This window comes from Scophthalmus maximus, chromosome 3 (genome assembly GCF_022379125.1).
Source record: "Scophthalmus maximus strain ysfricsl-2021 chromosome 3, ASM2237912v1, whole genome shotgun sequence".
Lineage (NCBI taxonomy): Eukaryota > Metazoa > Chordata > Actinopteri > Pleuronectiformes > Scophthalmidae > Scophthalmus > Scophthalmus maximus.
The window spans coordinates 17,148,066-17,171,786 of NC_061517.1; the positions used below are offsets into that span (position 1 = coordinate 17,148,066).

A 23,721-nucleotide genomic window follows, 5' to 3' on the forward strand; every position below is an offset into this window, starting at 1 on the left:
TCTATTGGCACTTATCTGCTGCTCTTTGGAAGCCATTCAGCAGGTTGAGCCTGGTGAGTCAGCAGTCGGTGAGACAGAGTCATTGATGTCACCCATTCATTCTGTTTTTGTTAGTTTTTTCCCTTTTGATTCTGTGCCGACAATACAAACAAAGCATTCCCTTGCAATCTGCAACTTTTCATCACACATTCTTTCTTTGCTGTCCAAGCATATAACACGATTCACGAGTGTCTGGCTAGTTGGCTTTGTTCTTTCTCTTTCCATCATGTTTGGTTTTTATGTTTGGATTTGTAATTATTTGCCTTTCACACTGGCACAGAACATGTGTGTGTTGGGCTGTAGGTTCTGCAGCTTGTTAAAGAAATGTGATTTGAGGCAGGGTAAGCATTTGATCATTTGGCCTTTGTTATGCCAAGTTCTTAGAAATTGGCTTTAGCCATGTGAAATTGTGGGTAGAGAAATCAATATACAGCTTTCTCTAGCTGCTCTCAGATGAGCACTGAAGTCTTCCTTAAAATTTCCCCAGGGGCTGAATGTGAAAACACAAATATCCACCAATGTTGCTCATTTTACGAAACTTTCCCTGCAATCAAATTTCTGAAAAATGTCAGCGTGAGCTCGTGTTGGAATACTGCAGGACAATCACCTGCTTGGTTCCTCATATGTGAACGGCAAGCGGAAAATGTCCGTTTGCCACAATTTGGTGCGGACATTTCTGAAGTTCATGTCTGAAAACAGCTTGAGATGTATCCATCTAGTGGGTATTTAGATTAAAGTGGCAGTCCACATAGACTATTTTATTATAAGTATTTAAGAAACAAAATTATCAAGTTTTAGTGAACATTACAATTTTTCATTGATTCATTTTCTATTTCAATTATTCCTCTCAACTGAGGATTTACTCCTTTTTTCAGTGCAGACGTCCATTAACAGACACAAATTATTCAAGCCAGATATAATTGTAACTGGAAAGTCTGACATTTCGCAGGGTGTAGTCTCTGCTGAATGAAGATTAGCATTGTGTGTAGAGTCCAGACTAATGTAACTGAGTCCCGAAATCCCATCCTGATCAAACCCACTTGACATTTGCGAAAGGTCTCACAGTTTGTGTCAGTCTATGCTGAGTTATGTCAGGAAAACTTTTTTTTAAATCACAAAGCAACGACAATGAGATAAGGACCAAGTTAAGATGCATTTCAATTTTGCTTTCTCACGCTCTCTTTTTCTCTTGCTCCATTCAGAATGGATTTTTTTCTCCATAGGAGGTGGACTGATGTTAACATTTTCACACCTACCTCAGCAATAATTAAGCCCCAGCTACTGTTTTTCGCCAAATTCGCCTGTCGTCTTCTAATTTAAATCCTGTCTGGAGCGACGTCCGTGTATGTCAAAGTGATCCCTGATTATTTTTCCACAGGACGAGCTGCTTGTCCTTGTTTTATAAGCTCCGTGTAAATTTATCTGAGGACACTGAAAATGTTTCTGCTTAATTTTATTCCTGTGTTACACATGTTTACACCAACATATAGGCTTATTTCGAAACCAATATGACAATTGAAGAATCCCCATTAAAGCCTCTTTGAAGGTAACGTCTATTACAGACAACGTCATGCAATTTCACAGTGGGTAACCATCCAGAATGATGAGTTAATTTTTTTTATTAACCTCTATAATGTGCAGCCCCGTGTCCACACGTCTTCCACGTGTATGTTTTACTTTGGTAAATGAGATGTGGGTTCAGACAAAACAGAGTGGCCGTTAAACTGTGTGTTTGTGTGTATGTGTGTGTGTGTATGTGCGTGTGTGTGTGTGTGTGTGTGTGTATGTGTGTGTGTCTGCAAGAATGTGCGTAAGCTTGGTGAGAACTGTACTGTATTCCACTGTTTCAGGCCAGTAACAGTTACCTTCTCCCCCCACACACACACAACACACACACGCACACACATACACTGTTGAGTGCTTTCAGCTCAATGGGGGTTCATTCCACACTCACACACACCCTCGACTCCCTGCTGCTCCATCCCAATCACTAATGCCGGAAATGCACTTTGATAGGAGTGTGTGTGTGTGTGTGTGTGTGTGTGTGCATGTGTATGTGATAGAAAAAGAAATGAGCGTATATTAGCATTTCTGTGTGTGCCAGTTTGCAAGTTTAAAGCTGTGTGTGTGTGTGTGTGTGTGTGTGTGTTTGTGTGTGTGTGTGTGTGTGTGTGTGTGTGTGTGTGTGTGTGTGTGTTTGTGTGTGCTTGCACAAGGCTTAGACGTGCATTTTCATAGAGACAGCATAAATGGACAACTTAAAGATGAGTTGGGACACTGGCAGATTGTGTAACATCCCAGTGAACTTGAGCAAAATTAGGTTAAATGCAGTTTCATATCTTAATGACATGCAATTCCAGGCTGAGCACTATTTAAAAGTTCTATCAATGCAAAAGCATTGAATGGGAAAAACAACTCTGTAGTCTTCTGTTATTCAGAGCTGTTGAAGACAAAATCATTTGGCCTTCAACAGCTCTGCAGAAATCTGGGTGTTGCACAACAAAACCTCACCCATCAGCCATAGCATGGATAAGTAAAGCTTGCTGCGAGAAGAGAAGCAGCTTGACCCACTGACACTCTGCCATAATGAAAAGGTCAATGGTTCGATCTCTACAGCACCGAATGTTGCTTTTCGTCAGCTGCAAAAGTGCCCTTCACCTGGACACTGTATGCCCAGGCAGCAGCGCACTCATCTTAAAAAAAAAATCTAACAATAACTGTATGTTTTAGGTCAGTGTGAGTGTGTGTGTGTGTGTGTGTGTGTGTGTGTGTGTGTGTGTGTGTGTGTGTGTGTGTTTGTTTTGGTTAAAAAGAAAGCTTTATCGAGCCGGATCCTCAGCGGTTGGATTAGAGACTGAGATGGATAATGGACAGTACATGAGCTCCTCTGACCTTAAGTGAGTGTGTGCGTGTGTGTGTGTGTGTGTACACAAATTGAGGGTACGCTCATATGTGATTTTTCTAAGTACACATGTACATATGTGCACATGACATACAAACAAGAGATATGGAGACAGAAAGGCATTTAGCTGAGATGGAGAGGAAGAGGGGGGAGAGGGAGAGAGAGATGGAGGGTAGGCATGGAGATTGGGTCATAGACAGGCCGGGTCCCGGGGACAGCTGTTGCAGCGAGAGTTTATCAGATTAAATCTGACCATCTCCGCTGTGGGAGGGAGGGACCCAGTTAACTGATGCCCCAAAGATACAAACACACAGATGCAGGCACACACAAACACACACATGCGGGCCTCAGCAGATATTTGGCTTTGAAGACACTTCATATGTAGAATAGCCTATACCATAAATTAGGGTTTCAGAAAAGACAGAAACGTCTCAGTCTGGTGTGTGGAATAGTCACAGGTGGTACACTGGAAAGCAAAAGTTAAGTGCCTAATAAACAGCAGCTAATCAGGATTTTGTCAAGAAACAAAAAAACAACGACACTCAATCTCCCCATACCATCCGTTCTTCAACACCAAAACATGATAAAGTGTCTGGATATGATGGTAATACAACCCCAGACAGGAAGTCTCACCTCCGTTCAGGGCAGGGAAGACATGTCTCTCTGGGAGTGATTATTCCACCAATGCGTATAATGAATCTTTCAGATTAGATGATCTCAACATTTACTGTTGGATGCTGCTTGTCAAACTCTGTGTATTGTATAAGCCCAAGTTTCGGTCGACTTGTGGTGGTTGAAGCAGGAACAGCATGCTTAATGAGAGTGAAGGCAAACAGGTTGGCAGCTGTTGAGAGCACTGCTGGCCTTTAAACTGCACAGGACCTAAAAAAGACTGACATTTATTGTATGTGTAATGTTCAAAGGTTGTCGTCATCGTGTATAGATTCGTATTTTAAAATAATACCCAAAGGCGTTGGTAAACTTTAGATTAATTCTGCTTCCAACATATTCTTCTTAAAGTTTGGTAAATGTTAAATCTTGTTTCTCAGGTTCACCACAGCTGCAGTCACTGCTGTTGTTTGCATTATGTGCCACAAAAAAATGTTTGCTACAATATTGCTAAGCACTCACAAAATATAGTTAAGTGACAGGATGCATTACGATGATGTAAGAGAGACATACAGTATAATGTCAGACTGGAGTCCTTACAGGCAGCTCTCGCCACTTGGCAGCCATCTTGGCAACGGCCCCATGCAGGATTTTGTCCTATCTAAATGAAGGGTGAGAGAGCCACCAGGAAATAAAAACTGCACGTATTTGATCACTAGTCACATCTGATGGTGACTTTGCCCCAAAATAAATTTCCCACTGGTTATATTTCCAATACGCACTGAATGCGCAAGGTTTCACTTGTGTCAGTGCAACCACACAATCGCCTTTATTTGTTTCCTTTTGGCTGTTTTAAAGCAAAGGATTGGCTTTTGTCATTTATATATCATACAGCCACCTTCGTTGTGCTACAGGCTTTTCTGTTCAGGATTCTTTAAGTGTTTTTTCATCTCTCTTATACCATGTGTGGTCAGACGTACTGCACTTGACTTAGAAAATGTCCTTTTTAAATTTCTGTTTTAGTTTGGCGCTTCAGAAATATACCGTCACTCACAACCGAGGTTGTTCCAGGTCATATTTTGTGATCATGTGCTAAATTACTTTTTTCACTCCCCATTTTCCGTTCACCGAGCCATCTGCTGCAGTTCGAGCATCCACACGTCAGCGTTAGATTATTCTTTTGTACATTTAGTCTTGGTTATCTGAGATTGACAAGGTGATTGAGCGATTGAAAAAAAGTACGAGTCAGGCTCTGCCTCTTATTTAAATCACAACTTGTCCTTTTTTGGCTGCTTTGGATTCGGGTCTATTTTCTGTTCCAGCGGCTGCAGAAATTGCTTTTGTGATGGATTTTTCCTGGTATGATTGTGAAACATCACTGTAAAATGGCTTGTCTACGAACCTCTGCTCTTTGACTCCAAGGGTAAGATCTCATGGTTTATGTACCATTGAAATCGTTTCCTTTTACCAAGCTCCACTGTAGCTTGTAATATTTTCTATTTTAAAACAACATCTGTTGGGAGTTTTCCAGACAACAGCACTGATGCAAACACGTGAGGTACATTGCAAATCTTTTGAGATGGATTTTTCTGCTAACCCTCATTCACTCTGTTATGAATGAATGACAGAGGCACTTCTTTGCCCGTTTGATGTCCATAAAAGAAGAGAAACTGCAGCATAATTTTCCCAAGGGTAAAGCATCATAGCATCTCCTCCACCCAGCCCCCATCTCAGCCATGAGCCATAGCCTTGGGCAAGCAACCACAGTTCACAGCAATTAGATATACCCAGAATCCTAATTTATACAATTTCATTTAATTCAATTCTCAATTTATTCAATTATTGAATAACACAGACCCTGCCTCTATTACCCAACCTCCCCTCCTCCATCCTTGCCATGGTCAAAACCCCCCACCAATCTTCTGCATGTCACTTACACCGCTGCTGCACTTGACAGGCACATTTGCAACTGTTTTGGAAATTAATTGAAGGGGCACGGTTCAGAAAATACTCCACAAGTTGTATCCAGCATTTTGCTGACTGCTGTCGAGAGATTATTCCACACTAGCAGCCACGGCGATATCTGCGGCTTGCCTTCGGTCTGCACTCTGATCCTCGTACTAAATTAATTTAAGTGCACGGCTGTTTCCACTGAATCCATGTGGGCTTGTTCATAGAAATTTCAGGAAATGGCTATTAGAACACGCAGGAGGTCTGAGTGTCATGTGGCCCTGCCCTCACTCCAATGCCTCAATACACCAAAATATTCCCTGAAATACACAAGCATCATGTGAAAACTTGAAACTCGTAATAAACTGAAGACAGACTTATTCAGTGAAGTAGCAGAGATCTTGTGTCAAAATTAGAAACATTTGTTGTTGGAAGAACTAATGGATGTTTTAGTAATTTTTAAAAAAGGTAATATTACTCGAAGCAGAATATTGTTATACGATAGAACAAGACTGGCAAGATTCTGTATTCCTCTTATCACCAACCAACAGCTTGAATCAGTCCCACATACACTGTCCTGCTGCCATGAATAATTCACTCTGTGCATGACATGTGTTTTAATCTGTGGCTCCGACAAATGCCAGATTTCACACTAATGAAAACATTGCATCACCATAACATTTCGGATGTGTGGTTTGAGACTGACTCATTATATAGGGTTATTCCATCATGTCAGTTATACAGTATGTTGTATTTGAGTGGTGCCTTGGTTTTATTCTTATTCAGTTTTTACAGTGAGAGAGGCCCTGCCTGACTGCTCCGACCCTCCCAGTCTCCTCCTCCTCCTCCTCCTCTTCTTTTTCTCTCTGAGCTTTCCTGCTGAGTCAGTGAGAAACTCTGTGGCTCTGTGGAGGAAGAAAATATCTCAAAATTAAAGCGTCTTAAAGCTTCCACGCAGCTAATATCTTGGCTGCGTGGAGGCAATCGTGAGCAGTGTGTTAAATCTGTCGACATGAATGTGTCACGGGCCCCAGATGAAGCGGACGTCACGCCCAGCTGCGTCTCTCCACGCATGGAGAGGGGAGATAAACCCACGGCTTGTTGAGATCCGAGGGTATTAATGCATCGCGGCCCGCTGTAGTGCATTGTCAGTATTTCTTTTATCTTGTGTTGTGCTGGCTACCGTCTTGAGTGAGCGTCTCTGTGGTTCATCACAAACCACACCATAATACATATATATATGGAAAACACAGTTACACAGCTGTGCTGCAAAGACACACAGACATTCTTCTTCACTGACCCCATTTACAACTGATATTAACAAAGAATCTGTGTCTGTGTGTCTCTTCTGCGTTGGGAAAAGCAGATCTTAATGAAATCGTCAGACCTTTACAGCAGTTCCTTGATTGGATGGGTCTTCCAGCTCCAAGTTTGCTTCCTGAGGTCTGATGATTAACATTTAAGGCAAATGTCCACGATGAAATGTTACTGTGTTCACTAGGGATGTAAGTGATTTACCGATTATTGATTGATTGCTGTTTATGATTAAATCGCTGAAGATATATTAAACAAGAATGCAGACGACATGGACATGCAGCAAAACTGTCAGGAAAATGTACCATGGTTAGCTGTAGTATCCAGTTTCCCACATTTGTGCCTCTTAAACCAAGTTCCGACTACACGTCTTCACAAGACATTGTGATCGGGAGTCTTGCAGTCGTTCATACTACACGACTGACTGGCGACACATTCACACACACACACACACACACACTATGATTTCCTTGATCTGGATAGAAAGTGTCATGTCGTCAAGGAAAAATGTTATTATTATCATTGAATTATACAGCATATAAAGTTCGATTGCAGAGCACTTGGTGGCAGCTAAATAACAGGAGAATGGGCCGTATACAGCTCTATCTCTGTGTCTCACCTGTTGCTTGTGCCCTGGCCTCTCCTACATCTCTCTCTCTTCATTAGCCTTCCCTTCCCGACAATCTCCTGCTGCCTCAGCTGCCACGGCAGCACCATTTAAAGCCTGGAAGTGTTCGATACAAATTAATTGGACAGCTAATCCCACGGGCCGTGACTGTTCGGCTTTCTCCCGCGTGCACTCTCAAGTGTCGAGGCATTTGTCTTGAGCCCTTTTGAATCTGAAAATATTCAAAGTTCAGCTGTAGAGAGACTTCAGAATTAACATGAACACTTTCCACTTGCATTATAGTTATTGACCTGCAGTTATATCAGCTGTCTTCACAGCCATCAACAAGCCTTCCTCCCGCACATGATCATGTTCTGATTCAGTGTTTCCAGAGAAGAGAGGAGCTTACAGACGGGTCTGTAGTCAGTGTGTATATGTGCCACTCAATTTTAATGTTGTGGTGGGCCTCACCAATAAATCAATGTTTGCGAAGAAAAAAATGCTGGATATCCTAAACAATGTAATACATTTATTTCCTCACATTTTCTGAATGTAATAATATTATATCCCGGCCTGGATGGGAAGCTGTGGCGAGATGCGGCCGGCAGGCGAAACTGGAGCATCTCTTATCATGGCCGCCCTTTGGATAGTTCCAGGTCATTTCACTCAGTTAGGGATCTTCCTAAGCAAATAAGACAATTGGACTGCAGCCTTATTGTTTAATGAGCTGGAGTCACGTGCTGTTTGTTGACCCATAAACGACGCAGATCCGAGCAAGAAGTTGCAGCATGACTTTCCGTGCTCCCTGTCGCATTGAACCCTGCAGCATCAAGTAGTGAAAATAACAGGGATGTTGAACGCTGTTAAAATTGAAATAACTTGATATTTTCTACGTGTTCTTCAAATTATTAGATTTTGTCTGATTCTGCAGTGAACAGAGGTGATGTTTGTGAGATATTTCCCTGAACTTCTCTGGAGGGGCTGTTAGTGAGAACGCAAATGTCGCCCCGGACATTTTCCGGAACGTTTCATGTCAACCCTGAGTCCAATTTCTGGAAAATGTGTGAGTGAACCCATATGAGAATACAGCAGGAAAATCTCCGTGGACTTGCCTCCTGCATGCTCGACCCGCAGGGGCCAGCCCTCGCCTGAATGTTCCGGAGATGTCCCTTGAGTCGGACTATCTCCTGCTGAGTTCTTCATTTGTAAATCCGGACCCTTTTTTTGCAGACATTTTCATGTTCATGTCTGAAAACAGATTATATCATGAATTGTCAGCGAATAACTCTTATTGGTCTATTGATCATTAACGTCTCCGAGACATCGAGGGGAGTTTGAGTGATTGACTCAAGGACAATGTAGAGCAGCAGATGTTTTACAGATGTAAAACTTTTCTGCACGTTCTTTGATAGAAAATAAATAAATAAGTGCCAGACAGTGTGTGCTCCTCGTTAGTCATTACACAGCACCTCTCATTGTTCCTTAACCTGGATAAGCCGAATCACTGTAGTACTTTAATCGTGCCTTCCCTCCCTCGCTCTCTCCCTCCCTCCCGTCCTTTCTCAGTGCAGCCTTGCTCTTCGATCTCAACTCTCTGCTGCTTCTCAATCCCTCCGTCTTCCTCATTAAATGATGCCCCTCTCTCCTTCTGGTTATCCCCCAATCTACACTTCATCTCACCCTCTCTCACTCTTCTTTTCTTTATCTCCTTCTTTCCTGCTGGCTCTTACTCTCCCCCCCCCATTTCTACATTTCCTCTCCTCCTTCTCTTTGTTAGTTAACTCCTCGCTGCCATAGCCCTCAATCCATTTCCTCGTCAGGCATTTACTCGATCCCACCTTCTGTTATCCCTCTTTCTCTCACTCCATCAAGCCTCCTCTCTTTTCCGCCGCCTCTCTTTATTCTCGTGGGCGTCCCTGACCCCATTCATTCATCTCTCTTCAAGACAGTGGACCCGCTCTCAGCGATTACTCTACATGCTCCGCTCCCGCGAACATCACATCCCTGTGTTTTTTCCGACCGCTTTCACGTCCACCCCCCTCCTCCCTGTTTTATCCTCTCTCTCTTTCTCTCCCCTGCCTCTTTTGTCTCGCTCCAACCTATCGCCCGGGGGGGAGTGATTGACAAGCAAGCAGGGGTCTTGTAAGGGGGAGGTTCTGATTGGTGGTGGGGCAGATGAAAAGGATAAAGCCTCCTGGACCTGCCCTGACTGCACTGCAAAAAAAACAAAACAGGTTAACTGTAATTTATCTTGTGCACAGTGTCAGACGAGCATTCACATCAAGCATATTCGATGTGGCTCCTTGGAACTTGGCTTTTCACAAGTTAATTTTTCTGAGTCATCCAAATCTCAGGATGCACTTTGGAGTGGAAGGAGACAAGGAGTTGTCCCAACAGAATCTCGTGGGGGAAAAGTCGGAAGCCAAGCAGAAGGGAAGAAAAATAAATTTTGGCACTCACTTACTCAGTAAACTGGGAGCCAAGCTTATAATGACTTTCAAACTGAATGGCGGTTTTCTGTGTCTCGTTTAATCTGTTGTGCGTACAAAGAATTGCTAAATAAAAATTTCACACTCATTGCATTGATCAGCTTCCCTTAAATTATTAACCACCAGTAATGATTTCCAAAGATGTTGTTGTCAGGGACAAGTTTTTTTAATTGAATCTGATATGGGTCAAATTTTCAATGTGTAGAAGAAATTGGCCCACGTGTTGTAATCCCCCGTGTCCATGACCGGTCGAAGCAATATTTGAACAGCAAAAGGTTTTATTTTGAAAAATCAGAGCATAAGTGAACCAGGGCTTCATTTTGTCAATTTCAATGTAGGTAATGTACACAAGAGGAGGCCAACCGATGCCTCCTCCTGTGAGTCAGTAAATAGTCAATCAAGGTTCATCTTTTTCCACGTGTTCTTACCACACAACATCTGATTGTGAAAACGAAGTTGTGGTGTATTCCTAACTCAAACTCAAACTGTACATGACTTGAATGAAGCATCATCTGCTCTCTCTCGAAACAGCTGCGATGGACTTGATTTGGACTGATGACATAAGAAACAACAGAAGAAAAAAAACCTAAAACTAAATGTTTTGTGGGTATGAAGAGACAGATGTTGGCGTCTGGCAGTCAGCATACTCCTGCTCCTGCTCGGAAAGCTGAGCACAACCAAGTGAGCTGAGGATCAAAACTACGATGCTCGTGTCGAGCTACTTCTTGGCAAGATGTTTGAAGATGTTGACGCGAAAGAAGAGCTTTGATATTGACATCACACTCTGCTGGAGACGCATTAACTCATAAAAGATTTCACCAAAATTATAGTATTTAGAAATTGTTAAAAAAAAAAAGCAGGGCTCTTGAGAACTACTTTTAAAACGTCGTCCATCTGACTGGACTGACATAAACGAAATCATCACGTTGCACAGCTGGTTTAAAGACCTCTGGCCCTCACCTTTGAGCTTGAGCTTTTTTGCAGCGCGTCCTGCTCGTTCATCAGCTGATAGAAAACCTGTCCGAACATCGCCACCGTGTGGTGAACCTGGTGCACTGCAGCAAGATGACATCATAGATATACTGTAGAATATACAGTTTAAATATGAGAGCATCTGTCTTGTGCCCACACACAAACGAAGAAAGCAAGAACCAAACAGTAAAGAGAGCATCTGCAGGGCAAACATGCTCAATAATTGATTCATTCAACTGAAGAAATCTCTCTGTGACTGTAACTCGTGTAAATGTGCAGAAACAGTGAGTGAAAAGCTCCAGGAAACAGCTGTGTTGTTGCTAAACACACAACAGAGCAGATGATTCCGCAAATGAGAAAACCTAACAGTTACCTCTATAACACACACACACACACACACACACACATATATACACACACACCTGATCACACTCCCTTTGCTGTGTGTACGTGTGTGTGTGTGTGTGTGTGTGTGTGTGTGTGTGTGTGTGTGTGTTAGTGGTTGTAAGGGAATACATCAGACAAAAAACATTTAAAAACAGCAAGACCTGTTGTTTTTGAATGTTGTTGCTTTCAAGTGTCAGAGTTGTCTACAGCTCTGTCAATCACTATTCTAGGCTCATAAGAGTCTGACTGATTACCTTTTCACTAATGAACTGATTCGGAATCAGAATCGTTACCTGGAAAAGTATTTTCTTTAACATACAAGGCTAAGTACTGTAACCAAAAGGAAACATGCAATAGAATAAGATATGTAAAAATAACAATGTGCAGGAAAAAATGTGCAAATGCAGCTGGTGGTTTGTGTTGATGTAACGCATAATGGGAGGGGTCAGTGTCAGTGTGGGCCTCTGACCTTGTTGAGAAGATTCTGAAATGAAAGATAGACTTGTTGTTGTTTGGTAAATGTTTTTATGCTCATTTCTTAAACCTTCATGTACTTATTTCGTTCATATCTGTTTTCTTTTTCACATTTTGTAACCTGTGTGTGTGTGTGTGTGTTGCCCATTACTGCAGGTCAGGACAGGTTCCACGAAGGTGGAAACACATCATTAAACTGCTCCGTGGACGGACTCACCACATTTATCGGCTGTCGCTCATCAAATGTGTCTGTGAATGTCAGGAGGTACTACCATTATTTCAAATCAAATCTTAAAGACAACTTATTATTCTGCCTGTATGTATCGTTGTTCTTGGGTCTTATTCTCTGCATGGGTCTAAAGGGTCCTGCACCTCCCGCTGATAAACACTGTGGCTTTGGATCTGCCAGTTGCTCAGATATGTGCCGTGTTGGTAGGAAGATGTATCAAGGCTGCGTGGGCGTGGACCATCTCTCTCTCTCTCTCTCTCTCCGCACTGTCTAAAAAGAAACGCTGGATGAAGAAGAAGAAGCTGACAGCTTGGACAGGTGGAAGCTGGGAGGTATGTTGTCCCTGGAAACACCATCAATCAACTATGTCCCCTCCTCTTGCGAATGCGGTTCTGTCTGCAAACATAGTGACAGACGCAGAGATATAAACTGAAACACAGATGAAGAAAGTAACAACGTACTGTGAAGCAGCTGTGGGGACAAGAGTTTTTAACATCATTAAACACACAAACAACTGCAAATGGCTTTTGGTTAATACTCTTAATACCAATCTCATTCATACCGGTTTCAGGAAAAATACATCACAATCATAATCTCATTATCCCTCCTATTCCAGTTGATTATAATGATCCTTTAGTGGATGATAAAAAAAAAATCCTTTATTGTTAAGTTGAGCTGATTTGGAATTAACTATGTTTTGTTAACATCCATTTATAATCTTCTCTCCGTGTAATTTCCTGGATCCAGTAATTGCCTGTGTGGTCCCCTATAGAGGCTACATGCCAATTAGTGCTAGTGACCTTAACCATGGGGGAATTCTCCACTATTAAATGCATTATTTTAGTCAATGAGTCAATCAATTGATTTGTCCGTGCTGCTCATTTAAAAAAATTTAATAAAACCAGTCAATCCAGTTATATTATCATGCAACGACTCTACCAACTTGCCTTTCACTCCAAAGTGTCACAGATGGAAAAAAAATCAACAATGTGGTGGATTTAGAAATAATTTATTGATCCCACGTTTGTAGTAGTAGTAGCATAGTTTAGAAAGTACAGATTTGATTTAACACAGAAGAGGGTTACAGGTGAGACTCACAGCATGTGCATGTGAGGGTTAGACGGATGCAACTGATAATTTCAATTCTGGGTTTTGGAGGCTTACGGTGGGATAAATACTTTTTCTGTAGCTTTACAACAAAGGCAGGAGTTAAATTGTGGAGGGAAGGACGTGTTTTCCTTCAGAATATAAGTGATGCTGAATATATACAGTATATACTGTATATCAGCACTGGTGCAACGCTTGTGTGTTTGCATGCGTGTGATTTGTCCAACATATAATGGCACAGAAGAGTGAGAGGGGTCATAACCAGATGACCCCTCTCTTCCTTCCACCTTACTAGCTTTTTTTCTAGGCTTCCTACCCTGCACACTTCATAGAGAATTAGGCCTCAGGTTTTCAAGAAGCAAATCTTTGGCTTGTAATCAACCAATAATCAGACCCTTCTTTTCATAAACAAGCTCCAAAGGAGGGAGCAGATCCTCGGCAGAAGGAAGGGAAGAAAACATCAAGTCAGGAATCCGTGCGAGAGGAAAGGATGCAGAAGGGGGCGAAAAAAAGGGCAAAGACTAATGGCACGTCACATAACCAGGGTCGTATCTACAGTGATGGATCACCGTTAACAGCAAATTCTGTATGTCCGTGCAGTGTGTGGGATATTGTTGAATCTATGTGGCCTAAGGGCAGTGTGCAGCAACGGCACACGAGGAATAGCAGTTTCAGTATTTATATCTGTCTGACGCTGCAGCCAGAGGCAAACACACAGCGAGAGAGCCTGTCTCAGTTATTTTCATTCGGCAGATGGGAAAGACACTGTAGAAACTGTAGGTGGACAGATGTGTGTGGGAGTAAGGTTGGCAGTAATATTTAGATTCAGAGGGGCGAAGGGTCAGAGACGTATAGAGATTCATCCGTATAGGCACTCGACTGAGGCAAATACTGCTGCAAAGCTGAGCATTGTTGCAAGACAAGATTTTGTTTTACTATTGAAAATAAAAGAAAATTGATCATGTTGATCACAATGCTGTGTGATTGAGTTATACGTAATCCATTCCTTACTTAAAATAATTCTTTTTGCCCCCGGACCATCGGCTCGAATCAGTTAATAAAAGCTTTTGAATTTTGTTGTAGCAGTTTGGGTCAAGCTGGAAAAAACCCTCATATCAGGATTTCTGGAAATCTACTTTATCATCCAAAACAGGTGGCGCTAAAATAAGGCAGAGCGAGGTGGAGCTCCCCGAGGACTCGACTGAGTGGGGCAAGAAGGGCAACGGGGGAGGAGAAAGGAACGAGATACGGTGGAGAAGGTCAGAGACGTTGAGGTCTAATGACTGAAAACATGGCAGCACGAGAAACACACAATTGATGTAAGTGAACATAATGCATCTATACAGTATCGAGCATAATATGAACAAAAAAGTCATCCTGCATCTCTGCTTTTTTAATACCGCTGTAATTCCAATGGCAGTTAACACAAAGCTTACTGTAAATAAATCAGCTTATTGCAATCACCCACTTCCCTTTTCTTTAGTGAACAAAATGTCCATTTTTAAAAATCCAGACGATTCAGGAACAAACAACATTTCATGCAGTGACAAGAGAATTTGTAAGATTTTTGATCTTTGTGTACAATACAACAGTTTTGTTTCAACAAGAGATAATTACTTTAAAAAAACGACAACTGAAGTTTAAAACAAGTTATGGCACATTTTAACAGACAGTAGGTAACTGCAATGGCAATAAAATAATTTCCCAGTTTCAGAGATACTTCAGGTCATAATGATTCCCCTCCCACAGTTTATAAATAACCGTCTATCTCATAAAATTCTTCATATATATATTATTTTCATGCCATTTCATGCATTTCCTAACATTTTGGCACAAGATCCTAGATGCTGCTAATGTACTTGGTTGCACCTGTTTATCAACAACGTGGTTCGATACTGAACATTTGTGATTTGTCAAGCATGATAACTAGAAGTAATCTGAGGGGCTCTGGGTAATCATACGCACACAGCAATTAAGACTCATTATGCAGAATATATATTCTGTGCAGGTCCACAGTTTTTAGAACTGACAATAAATATTTGTATGGGATTGACAAATGCAAGGTGGCTTAACACACATGGAACAATACAAAAGCGTCATTAACAGTAAGATTTTTTTTTCAGGCATTATTTCAAAGAGGACATACTGTTCGTGACACTACATTACGGGGGGATTATAATTAATCAATTTAGAAAGTTGATAAAGTCTTACTACAGCTCAGGTGGGACACCTGGATTTGTTTTGGGTTTACAGGACCAAAACTTTTGTGGGTTGCCAAGTTTAAGGGTATAAAAGTCTGCTGCATGTTCGCACACTTAGAGAAGAATTTATCATTGCAAAGTGGAGGTTTGCCAGATTATTAACGTCCCACCTTCACTGACTGATACGCTGACACATTTGAGAACATTTGGCTGTTAAAAGGTTCTGCTGCTTGTTACGTATGATGGAGGGAAATCTTCACCTGAACGTAGCTGCTAATCCAAAAGTGAAGGAATAGTTTGACATGTTGGAAAATAAATGTGCTCACTTACAGAGACTTGGGGGAGGAGATCAATACCAAATATTCAGCTGGTTAGCTTAGTTTAGCACAACAATCAGCATCTGTGAAGCTGGTTTAATAATTATGAGAACTGCAGTGTAAAAATGACAATTTGTTGTTTTATTTTGCGTCTCCACTGGTTGCATGGGAACTGGTCCTCGATAAGAAAAAGTCCAACTAAAATATCAAATTGTTGTTTTTACACTTTGGTTTCTGTATGGATTAAACAAAGGAGATATATTGCACTAATTTGTGAGTTTCATAGTTGCAGCTAGGGATGATTTTTTCCCCCCCAGGGAGTCCAGTGGAGCCAAAAAATCAGCATAGTAAAGGACACAAATTGTTGTCAATGTGTACAGATTATTAAGTATACATGAGCTTTTGAGGAGCTGATAGGAAGTTTTTGTTAACTTTTCCTTTCCTAACCTTGGACAGATCCAGGCCGTTTCTCAATGCTTTCAGTCTTTGTGCCAATATAAGCTTAACTAACTAACTAAGCTCAGGGCAAAATGTTTAAACATATTCCTTTGACAATATGAACAGCTGTGCACATTCTCCAACAAAATCCGCCCACACATATTAAGCTGAACTCAGTGTGCAGAGGTTCAGAGTTTACCGTTGTCACATTACAGGATTGAAGGGTAGTGGCGTATTACACGTGTGTCCAGCTACAGGAAGCATTCGCATAGTGAGCGTGTGGAGCAGTATCTCAGAACCGGCTGTAACAATGCCACAAAAAGAGGGAAAGCTACGAATGTGTCATTTCCAAGCAAAGTGTTTATACGATGAAGCTACGTGTGTGTGTGTGTGTGTGTGTGTGTGTGCGTGTGTGTGGAGGTAGGGCAAACAATGATTGAAGGAGTGAATAATATCGAGGCTATAGTTGCCTGATGGGTGGAAGGTTGAGTGTGTCCAGAGCGCTGTGGTACAGCTCCCTCAAGGCTCTCAACAGATACAGACGACAAAACATCTGGTTGAAGAGATGAGGCAGCGGCTCCTGGAAAGATGGACAGATAAAAAGAGAAAGACAAGAGAAAGAGTAAGTATGTGGTAAGAGGCATATGCAGGAGTTTAAAAAAAAAAAGGGATGAAGAGAAAGTGAATAGGTGATCCGAAGACAGATTTAGAGAGAACCATTCATAAAAGATTTAATATTGCTGACTTAAAACACAAAGCAGTTAGTAATACACTAATCTCTGTATAGTGCGCAACAGGAAGGAAACACACACTCATCCAAACAAATATGTTTACTGGAATTCATCTATAAAAACAACGACTCAGGAGCACTTAAGAGTCCACTTCAGTGAATTAATCAATACATCTACATGTAAATGCAAAGTACTGTAAATATTCGGCTGCTTTTTTATGAGCACACATCTAATTTAATCTGTTTTATCGCCTCTATGGAAACACACACACACACAGACACACACACACATCCTCACCCCCAGCACGTGGACTCTGTTGTAGTACGAGCTGAAGTCTTTACTGAGAGACACGAGAAATTTGCAGATCTGAGGAACACAAACATATTCATGAGTCACATTAACGACTCGACAGCAAACTTTGCCACCTGTTTATCTCTCGTCCGTTCATCTGGATCCTCCTACCTGTTCCGTCTTAATGTTGACTCTGGCCCCTCCCCCTTCTCCGTCTAACGCTTGCCCTGATTGGTCCATCAGCTCGGAGAATGGGATGAGGTAATTGAACAGGAGGAGCCACTCGCCCTGTCACAGCACGGAGACAAGATCAGTCACTGTCAACGCAGAAATGTTGCTCTGAGCACAGTTTGTAGTCTAACACATCGCTTGATGGAGAGAGAAATTTAAACAAAGGAAATCAGAGGGAAATTGAAATGCATAACTCATAGATATTAGTAACTTTTTTCATGAAGATCCATTTATAATTCCCTGTGAAAAGGGTAGAAGTATGAAAATAGAAGTACAGTATAAAATGAAAGTGGTACCTCCTCTTTCAGAGCGGAGAAATCAAGCTTGGAGCCCTCAGGGATTTCTGGGTAAAGACCTGTAGATAAACAATCAGACAAACTACAAGATCCATAAATCATATTCAAGCTTGTAAGGAGTAATAACCGTAAATCTATTAAGCTTGAACTCCGTTAAGTAGTGATTCCAAATGTGAAAAGATTGTGCAGTTGCTCAACTAATTTCAGATGATGAGAAATGACGATTTAGATTTTTCAGTTTCTCGAGGACGTGAGTCCGTTTCAACACCAGGCCTTGCACATCAGAGCATGAAAACTGGTTAACCCGGAGGCGAAAGCGGTGAGAGTGGATAAAGTAATGGATAAAAAATATTTCAGCTTCTTCCACACCCCGTGGCTGAGCGGACCTAATGAAAAAATAGCAGAGAGCAAACCGCATGTGCTGCCACGTTGTTTTCTGAGATGAACTGCTACTGATATTGATCATTTACTTAATTGCAGGGTTATGAAGAAGGGTTACTTGATGTCATACCGATGGGCCACAGCTCTCGAGGATTTATTGGTTGTTTGAAATGTTGTTGATTGGAGGAAATGAAACTTGAATCTGCTGCAGAGCACAACCCTCACCCTTCTCCACTCCTCTCTCGTAGCTGTCAAACAGAGTGTGAAGTCTGGCACAGTTGTACATCACAAACACTCCTCCTCTCGGCCCTTTGGTGGACACGCCCCCTTCCCTCTGGACGTCCAGTGTCACCTACAACAGACAGCTGTCAATTATTCTGACTCAACTAATTAAATCACAGGGCAAACTGTCGCAATTTTCTCTGTGATGGAGACAAGCTTGTCAGATAAAACCCTGTCGTTCTTTATTAATCAATATAGGTGTTTGGGACAAAAATACACACACACACACACACACACACAGCACAACACTGCAGGACACATTCATGTGATGATAACTCACAGGACTAGTGTGGACTGTAGACAGCAGCTCAAATCTGACCGTGGCAGAGGTCATGACCCTGATGATGTCATCCCACGTTTGACCTAGAGGAGGACAAGGTGGTGTGTAGTTAGTTCACTTCATCCTCTCAGGTCAGTTTGATAAGTAAGAAGCGCGCGAACACCGACCATGTACGTAAGAAAAAGCATGATGTTTAATGTGCACACACACCTTCTACTTGATCTCCATACTTCATCTCTGAGGCCTCCTTCATCTGCCCTCTTCTCAGCCTGCAGCACAGACAGAAACAACAGAGGCTAAAAATACACTGCAATAACACACAGAGGAAGAGAAGCACCACCAACGCCCACTAGAGCTCCTTTAAGTTGGCTTAATTACTACTGCAGTTTTTCAGTGCAGACAGGATCCTGGTAATAAACATCTGTCTGGTGGAGAGCTGGGCGGAAGGGGTGGAGGCAGAGAGAGGGGAGGGATTAGATGAAATAATAGAAAACCTAATGACAAGGAGTGTGTCTTACTGCAGGTACTGTGCAGCAGTGAGCTGAGAACCAGGAGTCTTCACAGGCCCACACACCAGATGTCTCTGCAGACACAGAGCAGGGCAGGTAAAAATAGGAACACAATGCACGACATGACTGTGTGTGTTTGTGTGTGTGTGTGGTTACCTGTGTGTGTGACGCTCCACTGGCTCGCCACAGCATTGCAATCTGCTGCTGGCGGAACTCATCCTGACAGGAAGTCACATGTAATGCAGTTGCCATGGCGACCTGTGAGAGATGCAGCAAGGATATACAAATCAATGCTTTGTTTGCCTGTTATTGTTGATGAGGAAAAAAGGAAGTTGTCAGTGGGTGCATATTGTGTGTATATTGCACATTTGTGTGCATGCTTGTGTCTCACTGTGCAGTCAGCTGTGGCTAGGTCCAGTTGTGCCAGGTGTGAAACACTGTCCCCGTGTACTGAAACAGATACACCAACAATCTCTTATCAGTAAATATAAATATTATACACTACCAACTATCTGTTACCCTACTCGTCTTTTCTCTTGCCTAAATCTATAATCAAAAATTATTGATCTCAGCTGCAGAGCACTAAATACATATGTAAACTACCTTTGTGATCTCATCACATGAACCACTTGGTATGGGACACGTGACCACATATCTTTTCGTGGTGTAAACGCTGAGGCGTCCTGACAAGGACGGTAGCCGTAGTAAGACAGAGGCAGTGACGAAATCTGAACACAAGCAGTCAGCTGGACGCTTTGGAGATGCCTGATGTGGGTCAGCTGTCCACTTGTGTTCATATCACCCATGTTTATGCCAAATGTAAACAGGGTCAAAATGCTTGTCATGCAACCTGCTTTTATCCCTTCACAAAATAAATGACTGCTGAACAAAAAATGGGCTGAACGGCACAAATGCACCCTTAAAATAGAACCACGAACTGTAGAAAAATCAAATGCACCCCCACTCTGGCCTTACCTGTGCAGGTACCAAGGCTAGGGTCGTATCCCAGCAGCCCCTCCTCCTGGAACACTCTTTTCAGGTTTACCCTCAGCCCTCTCTCATTCTCCCCATCATCTGCCTTACTCCCCCCCCCTCCGCTGGTCCTCCTGCCTCTCTCTGTTTCCCTCTCTCTGTACGGGCAGCTCTCCAGCGCCTCCTGGATCTTCTCCTCCCGCTCCTCATTGGTGCAGCTGGCTGGGGCTGTCGGCCAATCGATTCCTAGAGCTTGGAGGAAGGCGCTGATGTCGCTGTCTTCAGGAAGTGTGGGGCAATAGGACACTGCAAATCTGAGAAAGGTAACATCAGCATGTCACACTTGATGGCTGCAACAAACAAATGTCTTCACAAGCAGGACACTTTTCTATTACATTTTTAGTGAATTGATTAAGTAGTTCGTCCTTCAGACGTCAGAAAATATTGAAAAGTGCTCATTAAAGTTTCTCAGAGCTCAATAGATTTTCTAGCAATTGTTGTTTTTGAACATTTTCATTGTTAAACAGGCATAAAACATTAAGGACAAAGGAATTTGTTAAGAAAGGGAGTAAACCAAGGGAAGTTGATTTAGAAGAGGGTGATACTGGAATTAGCTCACAGACTCACCCCTGTCCTCTCAGCAGCGCCCCCATGTGGTCGGCCAACAGAACTGTCCTGAGCTGGCCTAGAGTCAGTGTGTCCGGAGTGGGTGTGTTGGGTTTAGGGTGCAGCGCGGGGCAGTTTAGCACCACACAGCCCTGCCTCGGACTTGAAGGCTTCAGGTACTCGGTGGCTCCGCCTGCCAGAACGGCCCCGAAGGCAGCAGCCCTGTCCACCCTCACCCTCAGCCCCTCACCCGTCACCTCCCCACCCGCCACAGGGAGGACCCCGCTACCACGAAGGGACAGGACCCTGGACATCACAGCTGGAGGGACCTGGGTGGATACAGAGACACGAGGTGGTGGAAAAGCTGCATTTCAGGTCATTTCATATGCACATATGCCAAGTACTCAAGGTCATCTGACACAGTCTACTGGTAAGGAGTTGATATCAAATGATATCGTAAGATTATCTCATTTGATTTGAGTATAATTTCCCAGCATTATGGCACTTTGACATCAGAAATATAGTAAACATGTTAGTTTTGGGGTTTATTTGAGGATGTGCATGTCTGGTAAACTTGTTTTGCGCTGCACCCTGTCACCTGTCTGTCAGCAGCAATGGAAAATTATTTGTTAGGATCTGCTTCAAAAACCAGTGCATTTCTAGTGCGTACACTCGCTACACATGCTCGTGTTGCAATGTGCTACACACAAAAACAAAACAAATCGTCACGCAACTCGTCATAATGAAACAAAGTACTTTTCATCTGCATAACTTCACGCTTTAATAAGCGCTTTGACGCTTTAAAAAAAAAAAATTCTCATGCATTCGTGTTTCTTGACCTGCAGCTGTGCTTGTCTGACCCATATTGAAGCTGCCACTCATGGGTGAATAACAACGGCCTCGGGCTGCCAGAGTCTGGTCGATCACGTTGTAGGGCAAAGTCAGAGGACCTTAAAATGTTTTGTGGTTTAGGATATTATGGTGTCTTTATCAAAGAGTAGTGAGGGTCCACTCTGCTCTTATCTTTGTTGTTGTTGTTGTTGTTGTTGTTGTTTCTTCAGGCAGACAGTTGGACCAGCTGAGTGTTAAAGAGCATATAGTTCCGGCCCTCTGCTCCTATTGGTCGACTCAACCCCCCCATTCAAATATGAAATATTATCATTTTGTTTGATTCAACGCAACACGCTTGATTAGTATTAATGTCTAATGAGCAATGTTTCCAGTATAACGGAATTGTGCTATGGAGGACAGTACAATTGGTGAATTAAATGAGAATAATGATGAAAAAATGTTAATTAATATCATTGCGCTTAAGCAATCTCCCCTTAGAAAACTGTAGTCCTCCAGACACGCTCATAGAACTACAGTGTGTGGCGGAAGGATCCAACGTTGATTCCCTTCACACAGATAGTTGAACGTGTTAATTAACGCCAGCTGCGTCCATCACCTGATACCGAGCGATGCCTGTTAGTGTGGCCGCTCGGCGGGGAGGCTTGTCTCGCGCTCGCAGCTCTCCTCGGTGCAGTTAGCGACTGAAAACACGCCGCTAAGTGAGTTTTAAAGCCCCGAAAATGCGGCCAACCCCAACGGGTACGAGTCCAACCAACCTGTCCGTCCGCGTACAGCGTGTTCAGCATCGTGGTCGGCGACAGAAAGTCCCTGTTCCGCAGGTTCTTGGCGCTGCTCTCCTTGAACCAGAGCTTCTCCGGCTCGGGGAAGATCCTGTGGCCGTTTCTCCGGCTGGAATCGGGCACATCTTCGCGCTTCCCCCGCAGTGCGGAGCTCAGCGCCCGGACGGTAGGGGTGATCCGGAGGGGCGAAGGCTCCACGACGTTCTCCATCACAACCCCGACACAAACAGGTGAGCTAGCTACCAGTCTTATCAGTGCGTCCACACGCGGATCATGTTGGGACGCGGTCCCCCCGGTCGGTGCTGCTGTAGGCTCGCCGAGTTACGAGCGATGTTCCAGCCACACGGTTGATCGCTGATCGATATTGGCTGAAAGTGATGACTGCATTGGCTGTTTTTCCTTTTCGCGGAACTAGTGAAGTGCAATCTGTGTTTTAGTCGAGGTCATTTTCCGTGTCGGACCAGTGGGATGGCCCTTCTTCTTCTTCTTCTTCTTCTGGCGGAGGTTGACAGGAAGCTTTTAGACTCTTTACCGCCACCTTGTGGATTGCAGAACGGATAAGAACGGTTACAGCACAAACAAATGTTTTACTGCTCCAAATAATTCCCGTGTCTACTAGAAATAAAAACATGGCATTATACCTTACATTCCCTGAACTCATCTGCAGCATTTAATACCCAGTCGGATGACTCTGGTAGCACAATAGCACCAGCCATTGGATGGCAGAGTAACTGCAATTGTAACTACATGGCCAACATATGTGGATAAATACTACGTGCTTGAGGTCTGGACTTGGCCCCTTGGCTCTAATTCAGAGAAATCACATTGCCACAGCACGCAGTGATATTATTACATAATAACATACGTACTTACTTGCTGTGTGGAAACATTTTGAGAGGGGTCCTTTCCTGTTTCAATGTGCCAGTACATGTGTGCACAAAGTGAAATCCAAATGGTGTTTCCACTTGAGTTGGAAGATGAACTCAGCCCCATCAAACACTTGTTGGATGAAGTGGGGTGCTGACTGTGATTTACGTCTATCATCCGACATGCTTGAGCTCACTCTGTGCTCTTGCAGTGTATTGTAATGGTTGTCTGTCCACATACTTTTGACAGTGTATATGCATGAATATGTTAATTATGCCATAACTAGCATCATTCACTTACACTTCTACTATTATGACCACCTAAGTTTGACCACAGTTGATGACCTTTGATTAAACATTTTAAGGTGCTGAAAAAAGAATGCGTTATTTGGTCAATCAATCAATAGCAGATCAATCTTTATCAATATTGTTTATCAATTAATCATTTAAGACATTTTAAGTAAACATTTCCGAAAAATGCTCAATAGCTTCTCAGTTACAATTCTTCTTCTACAGTTGTTGGTTCACTTAGTCGTTTCCGTTGGTAAACTGAACTTGAATGTGTCATTTTAGGCTTAAATAAGTTGTGGAGAGCATTAGTAATTATTTT

General features: G+C 42.7%; 1 protein-coding gene and 1 long non-coding RNA gene across 4 annotated transcripts in view; one reads left to right on the forward strand and one right to left on the reverse strand.

Annotated features, from left to right (window-relative positions):
- Window positions 1–14,365, forward strand: part of LOC118317127 — a 24,505-nt gene extending 10,140 nt beyond the window's left edge. The window contains exons 4-6 of one of the 2 annotated variants that reach the window (XR_004795348.2): window positions 10,442–10,591; window positions 11,900–12,304; window positions 14,233–14,365. This is a non-coding gene — a long non-coding RNA (uncharacterized LOC118317127). The remainder of the gene's footprint in view (window positions 1–10,441; window positions 10,592–11,899; window positions 12,305–14,232) is intronic. The other variant, XR_004795347.2, reaches the window with a different exon arrangement.
- On the reverse strand, window positions 1,819–22,737 carry dalrd3 (DALR anticodon binding domain containing 3). 2 transcript variants are annotated; one of them, XR_004795341.2, is made up of 14 exons: window positions 22,222–22,737; window positions 20,636–20,943; window positions 20,012–20,322; window positions 19,428–19,486; window positions 19,193–19,294; window positions 19,046–19,110; window positions 18,738–18,796; window positions 18,528–18,610; window positions 18,191–18,317; window positions 17,585–17,643; window positions 17,229–17,345; window positions 17,064–17,132; window positions 16,414–16,615; window positions 1,819–1,835 (listed from the first exon to the last, which is right to left on the reverse strand). XR_004795341.2 is itself a non-coding variant. In XM_035645583.2 (13 exons), exons 1-13 carry the CDS (start codon window positions 22,453–22,455, stop codon window positions 16,496–16,498), a joined length of 1,713 nt encoding a protein of 570 aa, XP_035501476.2. In that variant the 5' UTR covers window positions 22,456–22,737; the 3' UTR covers window positions 12,966–16,495. The 2 variants fall into 2 exon arrangements, 1 of the variants encoding a protein (XP_035501476.2); XM_035645583.2 differs by lacking the exon at window positions 1,819–1,835 and having other exon boundaries at window positions 12,966–16,615.
- Window positions 22,738–23,721: the final 984 nt, after the last annotated feature.